Genomic DNA, 9,154 nt, shown 5'->3' with positions numbered 1-9,154 from the left:
AAATATATTTTATTTTTTTAAAAAAACAAATCTTATTCCTTATAAAAATATCACTTTTAAGGAACTATATTCTTGTTTTCTTTATTTTTAAACCACTTTAAGTAATAAAAATGTAGGGAGTTATTTTATTCTTCGTAATCTAATTTTATCAATTAAAAAAGAATAATTTCATGTATTCTAAGTTTTAACGAATAATCTATGTCATATATATAAGATCATAATAAATTCATCATTAATTTTTATTCAAATAACGATAAAAATAATTATAATAAAATAAGAAATATTTTTAATTTTTTCTAATTGAAATAGAATAAAAATTTGTTAATAAAGAAATATTATTAGGAAAAAATGTGTTCAAAAAAATATATTTATTTGAAAAAGGGTATTTTTGACCCATTAAATAATAATAAATATATTTCTGGACTAAAGTATTGACGGCAAATATTTTTTTGGATCAACGTATAAACGGAGAATATTTTTGTTCATTTCAAATGGTTTAAGAGCATTTTTGATCCTTTTCCCTAAAGAAAAATTTATATATTTGACAAATTATATCTTTCTCAATTTATGCGACATTATTTTGAATTTAAGAGTCAAATTTTTTAGTTCTATGTTAATTCAAACATATAAGTCTTTAAGTTTTTTAAAATAGAATTCCTGTAGTTAAATCTTGTTATTTGTAAAATATTGAAATTAGACAAATAAAAAAGAAAGTTAAAATGGAGCAAGAGTATAAATTAGTGGTATAATATTATTTAATTCGGACAAGTAAGTAATTTTTGACTTCTTTTGCAAGGAATAATGGTGAGGGTGAGGTTCGAGAAGATGGGAAAAGTAGCTTAAAATATAAGTGCTGATTGCTCAACTTTGAACGTGGCTTCCTCCACTCTCTAGAAAGTCATCATATTCGCTATGCTCAATCCATAAACTTCTTCAATCTTCAAGGTATTTTTTTCGAATCTTCTACTTCTATATTTCTCATGTAAGTTTCATTTTTCATTCATCATTTTCAATGCTGCTCCTAATTTTTTACAATTCAGTGTAAGCTTTGTTCGATTTGAATTGTTTGATTGTGAATTTTTTTTACTGTAAAATATGCTTTGTCCAGTTAGTTTTTTTGTATTTTTTGGGAGATTATAGTTTTAGATCATTTTCAATGCTGCTCGCATTATTATTATTATTTTAAAAAGTAATTATGATTCACTGTGTTCGATTTGAATTATGAGATTTTGAATTTTTACTGGAAAATCTGCTTTTCCAGTTAGTTTTTTGTAATTATTATTTGGAGATTAGAGTTGTAGATCATTTTCAATGCTGCTCGTAAGTTTTTTTTATTTTTTTAACTATATATATATATATATTATGATTCACTGTGTTCGATTTGAATTATGAGATTTTTAATTTTTACTGGAAAATCTGCTTTTCCAGTTAGTTTTTTTGTATTTTTTTTGGAGATTAGAGTTTTAGATCATTTTCAATGCTGCTCGTATTATTATTATTTTAAAAAATAATTATGATTCACTGTGTTCGATTTGAATTATGAGATTTTGAATTTTTACTGGAAAATCTACTTTTCCAGTTAGTTTTTTTGTAATTTTTTTGGAGATTAAAGTTTTAGATCATTTTCAGTGCTGCTCGTAATTTTTTTTTTTTTAAAATTATGATTCAGTGTAAGCTCTGTTCAATTTGAATTATTTGATTGTGAAAATTTACTGTAGAATCTGCTTTTTCCAGTTAGTTTTGGTCTTTTTTGGAGATTAGAGTTTTAGATCCTGTTGCCTTTGAGTTACTGTTGCAGGGAGACTGCTGGATCGTAAAATTTTAACTTGGATTGGTGCTTAAAAGTTCATCTTACCGCATTCGTATTCTACATAGATTTTCTATGTTCTCATGTATTTTCATTTTCCGGTGATTATTTTCAATGCTGCTCGTAATTTTTTACAATTCAGTGTAAGCTCTGTTCGATTTGAATTATGAAATTTCGAAATTTTGCTGAAAATCTGCTTTTTCCAGTTAGTTTTGATCCTTACTGTAAAATCTGTTTTTTTTTTCCAGTTAGATTTGGTCGTTTGTAGAGATTAGGATTTTGGATCCTTCAGCATTTAAATTGCTTTTGCAGGAAGACTGCCGGATCGTAAAATTTTGCTTTTATAGGAGTAGTGCTTAAAACTTCAACTTACTGCACTCTAACGCTACATAGATTTACTATATTCTCATATAATTTTGTTTTCAGTTGATTATTTTCAATGCTGCTCCTAATTTTTTACAATTCTGTGTAAGCTCTATTCGATTTGAATTATAAGATTTAGAAATTTTACTGTAAAATCTGCTTTTCCGAGTTAGATTTGGTCGTTTTGGAGATTAGGATTTTGGATCCTGCAGCGTTTGAATTGTTTGTGCAGGAAGACTGCTGGATCGTAAAATTTGCTTTTATAGCTGTGGTGCTTAAAACTTTAAACGGTGAAGGGATCTGGTTTCTACCAAAACTAAAATTCAATCAATCAACTGTCTGAATCCTCTACAAAATTTTCTTTTTTGATAACCGTGGTTCTTGCATGCAAAGAGAATGGGCAGCCTGGAAAACTTGGAATGATTACAGAATGCTTACCGCCTTCCACAGTACCTGCTACCTCACAACTAGTACCTGTTCTATCCACAAATGCTTATACGAATGCGAAGAAATCATCTAGTAATTTTCTCTTTTAAGATTTGAACCTGGGATCTTATGGTTGTCAATCCACCTCTAAGCCACACCTTTGGGTGCTGAATCCTCTATAAAAATTGTGCTTCATTTGGGCAGATTTCATGCTGATACTTGAAGCTAAACTATTCAAATAATTCAACCAAGGATACCTCGATCCCGAACTAGTTGGATTGATTGTATGAATCCCCGGCTATCATTTTGCTCTATTCTGTCTCATTTCATTCTCTGAATGCCCGAAGCTATACTATTTTATCAACCAACCACACCTCAATACCAAACTAGTTGGGTTTGACTGTATGAATCCTCAATAACAATTTTGGGCTATGCGGCATTTATCCTAATACTGCAAACTAGACTGTTGAAATTACTTCAATTCTAGAAATTGATTTTGAATGTTGATTAGTTTCTGTCTGTTTGCTGCTGTTCCATTCGAATTATTGATTATTTTATTTTCCTGTTGTTCCTACTTGGTTATTTCTCAGGGTATAATGATTGTGTGTTGAAGTTTTGTTCGTTGAGGGTTCATTGATACTTTTGAAGACTTTTAAATTCGATTTGAGGGCTAGATTTACAGCAATGGCATGGTTTAGAGCTGGGTCTAGTGTGGCAAAGCTTGCCGTTAGAAGGGCTGTGTCTCAGGGTGGTTCTTATGTGCCAAGAACTCGCATTATTCCATCTCAAAGTAGATATTTTCATACCACAGTTGTCAGGCCAAAGGCGCAAGCTGCACCAGTCCCGAGGCCTGTACCACTTTCTAAGTTGACTGATAGCTTCTTAGATGGTACTAGCAGTGTCTACCTTGAAGAGCTTCAGCGGGCTTGGGAGCAAGATCCAAGTAGTGTAGATGAATCTTGGGACAACTTTTTCAGGAATTTTACTGGCCTAGCTGCTACATCTCCCGGGATTTCTGGCCAAACAATTCAAGAAAGCATGAATCTTCTGTTGCTTGTGAGAGCTTATCAGGTTAATGGTCATATGAAAGCCAAATTGGACCCATTGGGTTTGGAGGAGAGGGACATCCCAGATGTTTTGGATCCAGTATCATATGGGTTCACTGAAGCTGATCTGGACCGAGAGTTCTTCCTTGGTGTTTGGAGGATGGCTGGTTTCTTGTCTGAGAATCGCCCCGTGCAAACCTTGAGGGCAATTTTGACAAGGCTTGAGCAGGCTTATTGTGGCAGCATTGGTTTTGAGTACATGCACATTTCTGATCGTGATAAATGTAATTGGTTGAGAGAACGAATTGAGACTCCTACACCGAGGGAATACAACCGCGAACGACGTGAAGTTATTCTTGACCGGTTGATGTGGAGTACTCAGTTTGAAAACTTCTTGGCCACCAAGTGGGTGGCAGCCAAGAGATTTGGGCTTGAAGGTTGTGAGACCTTAATTCCTGGCATGAAGGAGATGTTTGACAGATCAGCAGATCTGGGAGTTGAGAGCATAGTGATTGGGATGCCACATAGAGGTAGATTAAATGTTTTAGGTAATGTTGTTCGAAAGCCACTAAGGCAAATTTTCAGTGAGTTCACCGGTGGTACAAAGCCTGTGGATGGAGCTGGTTATGTGGGAACTGGTGATGTCAAGTATCACTTGGGAACTTCTTATGATCGCCCTACTAGGGGTGGTAAGAGAATTCATCTATCATTGGTTGCAAATCCAAGCCACTTGGAAGCTGTGGACCCAGTCGTTGTTGGAAAAACTAGAGCAAAGCAATATTATTCTAATGATGTGGATAGAACAAAGAATATGGGTGTTTTGCTCCATGGTGATGGTAGCTTTGCTGGGCAAGGTGTTGTTTATGAGACATTGCATTTAAGTGCTCTTCCAAATTACACAACTGGTGGGACCATTCACATTGTAGTGAATAATCAAGTGGCCTTTACTACTGATCCAAAGGCTGGAAGATCTTCTCAATACTGCACTGATGTTGCCAAGGCTTTGAGTGCTCCAATTTTCCATGTCAATGGCGATGATGTCGAGGGCGTTGTTCATGCCTGTGAACTTGCTGCAGAATGGCGGCAGACGTTTCACTCAGATGTGGTGGTTGATATTGTCTGTTATCGTCGATTTGGTCACAATGAGATTGATGAACCATCCTTCACCCAGCCCAAGATGTATCAGGTTAGTTGCTCTTGAAGTCCCTTGTGCTTTATGAAGAATTATATTCTCTTCTGATTTTCGGGCTGAAGTTACTCTTTTACCTTCTTGGAGTTCCTTGTGCTTTATGCAGAATTATATTCTCTTCCGATTTTCGGGCTGACGTAACTCATTTACCTTCCAGTTTTCAGTTATAACTGATGCAATTGAACAGTATATATTTGTTTTTCTCTGGGATCAACTAGTCTTCTTCTGTTGCTTTTGACTGCAGTCATAGCATAATACTTTGTTCTCAATGGTTGTTATAGGTCATCAGAAGTCATCCTTCTGCATTGGAGATCTATCAAAACAAACTCCTACAATATGGTCAGTTGACAAAAGATGATGTGGAAAAGATACATAACAAGATCAATACGATCCTTAATGAGGAGTTTGTTGCTAGTAAAGACTATGTCCCTCAAAAAAGAGATTGGCTTTCAGCTTTTTGGTCTGGATTTAAGTCACCTGCACAGCTTTCACGTGTTCAAAACACTGGGTATGGCTTTTACTTACCATTTTTCTGTGAGTAATTTAATTTGAACCTTGAATTATGAGACTCAAGATAAAGACTGATTTGCAGTGTCAAACCTGAGATCTTAAAGGATGTCGGGAAAGCAATCACATCCTTTCCAGAGGATTTTAAGCCTCACAGAGCAGTAAAAAGGATTTTTGATGACCGTAAAAAAATGATTGAGACAGGGGAGGGCGTTGACTGGGCAGTGGGAGAAGCTCTTGCTTTTGCAACATTACTTGTGGAAGGAAATCATGTTAGGTTGAGTGGTCAGGATGTTGAGAGAGGTACTTTCAGTCACAGACATTCTGTTATTCATGATCAGGAGACAGGGGCAAAGTACTGTCCTCTTGATCATGTTATGATGAACCAAAATGAAGAGATGTTCACCGTGAGTAACAGGTATATTCTGATGGCTGTTTGTTTCATATCAGTGCTTGCAGTGTTTTATCTTCATATATGCCACTCTCTATCTGTATATTTGTCTATGAATTTGAATTTTGAGTTTCTATTTGATGCTGCTGAGTGTATCTAGTTGGGTTTACATTCATCCTGATTATCATCTGCTACTGTTAACCCATAGTCGTCCATGTAATCTCAAATAGTCAATTCGTTTATTTGCTTTGTATTGCACGCTCGAAGCATTTGTTATATAATACTTGAGTAATTAATGCAAAGTGCCTATGAATGATTGATTTCATTAAAGCAGCCGTTAGTGTCAACAATAGAAGGTGTCAAGGATGCATTTAAGATTGATCTTCCTTTAGGTAGTGGCACTTATTTAAGCTCTAGATCTTAATAGGATTGAACAGATAGTGCACTGAATCTGCGCTGTCTAGCATATTAGTAATTCCACTATACCTTTCTCAGCCTTTTGGCAAAATCAAGAGTATCTATGTGTATATTATATTACATTAGTATCAGAAAGGCCAGCACATAAATTATAAAGTAATTCCAATCAACATTTAGAAAGTAGAGCATGAAAGCACAGAGCATGGGAATGTAGACGTTTAAGAACATAGTCAATAGACCAACAGAACTAAAGACAGAACTGCCTAAAAACTAAACAGATCCTACAAAGCTTTTACATCAGCAAAATTCTCTTTGTACTTGGAATTCATTTTTTTTTGTACAACAGACAAAAATAAATAAGTAATAACATGTTAGAATAATTTCAACTTTGAAAAATAATAAGATTATTCTGAAATTATTCTATTATACATTTTGAATGCCGACCCCTATTAGTTTAGGACTGAGGCATAGTTGTTGTTTATACATTTTTTGGTTATGTCTTAAATTGCCTAATATAAGGGCTGTAATATATGACTCTCCCTTGTACTTTTGTGCAGTTCTCTTTCAGAATTTGGTGTTCTGGGATTTGAACTGGGGTATTCTATGGAAAATCCAAATTCTTTGGTTCTTTGGGAAGCTCAATTTGGTGATTTTGCCAATGGGGCTCAAGTAATATTTGACCAGTTCTTGAGCAGTGGAGAGGCCAAGTGGTTGCGCCAGAGTGGGTTGGTTGTGCTTCTACCACATGGTTATGATGGTCAGGGCCCTGAGCATTCCAGTGCACGTTTGGAACGTTTCCTCCAGGTACTGTAGCTAATTTCCATTTCCCTTTAGAGGAATCACTTCTTATCTAAAGACTTTCTCCTTCCTCTTTGGTTAAGGAGACTTAACCCAGTCATACGAAATAAATATGATTTGACATGCTAACGTTATGTGAAAGAAAAAAAATCAAGACACAATAGGTCAAGGGCATGTGAATCTGATGAAAGAAATCATTCCGTGATGTATGCTAGATAGTAATAAGGTCCAAATGGATACTACATCAAAGTTGATGCATTTGTATCCTATAATCCAAAACAGTTTTGAAGAGTATAGAGTTTTGGTCTTCCCTTCTTTATGTAGTTGCTGCATCTTGCATTGTTTGGTTACGAGATCTTTATCTGTCTTTTGCTAGTGATCAGCTACATGTTACTATGTTATTTAACCCTGTGATACAATTGCAATTAGCCACATGGTGGAAAATGATGCTTGGGTTCTATTTATCTTCTCCTCCAAAAGTGGGAAAGATCCAGGGCACCATGAACATGTGTTTCTTAGATGGTTCTAGAAAATGTTGTTAATTTCGTCCATTGCTCAATGTTATGCAATGATTTTTCATGGCAGATGAGTGATGATAACCCCTATGTCATTCCGGACATGGAACCTACATTAAGGAAACAAATCCAGGAATGTAACTGGCAGGTGGTGAATGTGACAACTCCTGCAAATTATTTCCATGTTCTCAGGCGTCAGGTATGTCTGATTGCAAGCTGTTTAATTTTTTGAGCTCATACATGTTTGTTTTTCTCATGTATTATCGCCACCTTCTCAGATTCACAGAGATTTCCGTAAACCTCTCATTGTAATGTCCCCAAAGAACTTACTTCGTCACAAGGACTGCAAGTCAAACCTATCTGAGTTTGATGATGTCCAAGGCCACCCAGGTTTTGACAAACAAGGTACCAGGTTTAAGCGCTTAATAAAAGATCAGAACGACCACTCAGATCTTGAAGAGGGTATCAGACGCCTGGTCCTTTGCTCCGGAAAGGTGGGTTACTTTGTTGTATACTTGTATTTCCTCTTTAAGTTTGTCGATGTTCATGTCGGACACAAATAGTTGATTCATTTAGCATGTTTAGATGCAGAGTGGATGACAGAAGTTCAATGGACAGTAGTTTTAAAGTTTATTTGACTTGTTTCACACTTTTATTGGATATCCCTGAAGGGACTGTTGTGCTTTTGTTTGAACACTGTTCATTTGTGCTCACAAGTTGCTAGCATTGAAGTATGCTTTCATGGCTTCTCCCAGGTCTACTATGAGCTTGGTGAAGAGAGAAAGAAAGTTGAGGGGAAAGACGTTGCAATCTGTCGGGTGGAACAACTCTGTCCTTTCCCATATGACCTCGTTCAACGTGAATTGAAGCGATATCCAAGTATGTTCTCTGAAATAGCCTTAAAACATTCAGAAATCGATTAGTGTTGTGATACATTCAAATTGTTAGTGCGATGTTACCTGTAATACTTGGTGAAACTAGTCCGACATCGTTTAATTTTCATGTTATCAGATGCGGAGATTGTTTGGTGCCAAGAAGAGCCAATGAACATGGGTGCATACCAGTACATTGCACCGCGTCTTTCTACCGCGATGAAAGCACTAGGTAGAGGTAACATAGATGACATAAAATATGTCGGCCGTGCTCCTGCTGCTGCCACAGCTACTGGTTTCTACCAGGTTCACGTGAAAGAACAAACCGAGCTTGTCCAGAAAGCCTTGCAACAGGATCGAATTATTAATTCTCCATTCTGAAGCTGAGGCAAATTGTATTCTTTGCACAAAGTACCAAGATTGATGCTCAAATAATTTTTTTAACTCCCCATTGTATTTTGAGGGTGGAGGTTTTGATTTTTTGGGAAATAGGGACATATTATTTGTCCTCCTTTTTTCTTCTTAGAACTGTACAAATAAAATGTCAGAAACAAGTCTCTGTTCCTCCCTTTTTAATTCTTCTGAGAGAATTAAGTCCATGATTGGTTTGCAACCTCTTTACCCTAGTTTATCGGAAACAATCTCTCTACCTCTCAAAGGGAGGGGTGAAGTTTGCGTACAACCTACTCTCTCCAGACTTTACTTGCGGGACTATACCGGGTATGTTGTTATTGTTGTGTTTTACTGTAGTTTATCATTGACCAATTTAAAAGAAAAAAAAAGAAGTAAGCTATTTTTGTTCTTCTATAATTTGTATCATCTT

At 35.7% G+C, this 9,154-nt stretch overlaps 1 protein-coding gene across 2 annotated transcripts; it reads left to right on the top strand.

The window, feature by feature from the left end:
• Positions 1-788: 788 nt before the first annotated feature.
• On the top strand, positions 789-8,940 carry LOC129870110 (uncharacterized). Of its 2 annotated transcripts, none has more exons than XM_055944713.1 (9): positions 789-945; positions 3,187-4,828; positions 5,113-5,339; positions 5,424-5,756; positions 6,704-6,950; positions 7,530-7,658; positions 7,738-7,953; positions 8,215-8,338; positions 8,471-8,940. In XM_055944713.1, the coding sequence occupies exons 2-9, from the start codon at positions 3,281-3,283 to the stop codon at positions 8,710-8,712; spliced, it is 3,066 nt and encodes a 1,021-aa protein (XP_055800688.1). In that variant the 5' UTR covers positions 789-945; positions 3,187-3,280; the 3' UTR covers positions 8,713-8,940. The 2 variants fall into 2 exon arrangements, with proteins under 2 accessions (XP_055800688.1, XP_055800689.1); XM_055944714.1 differs by lacking the exon at positions 789-945 and adding an exon at positions 1,933-1,950.
• Positions 8,941-9,154: the final 214 nt, after the last annotated feature.

The sequence above is a fragment of the Solanum dulcamara genome, chromosome 10 (assembly GCF_947179165.1).
Source record: "Solanum dulcamara chromosome 10, daSolDulc1.2, whole genome shotgun sequence".
Lineage (NCBI taxonomy): Eukaryota > Viridiplantae > Streptophyta > Magnoliopsida > Solanales > Solanaceae > Solanum > Solanum dulcamara.
This window is presented reverse-complemented; position numbering and strand designations above follow the sequence as displayed.

Excerpts from the sequence above, each read along its gene's own strand:
- LOC129870110 (XM_055944713.1), top strand. The coding sequence starts at position 3,281 with ATGGCATGGTTTAGAGCTGGGTCTAGTGTGGCAAAGCTTGCCGTTAGA. Across the intron at positions 4,829-5,112 it reads CCCAGCCCAAGATGTATCAG|GTCATCAGAAGTCATCCTTC; the intron begins GTTAGTTGCTCT and ends TGGTTGTTATAG. Across the intron at positions 7,659-7,737 it reads TCCATGTTCTCAGGCGTCAG|ATTCACAGAGATTTCCGTAA; the intron begins GTATGTCTGATT and ends CCACCTTCTCAG.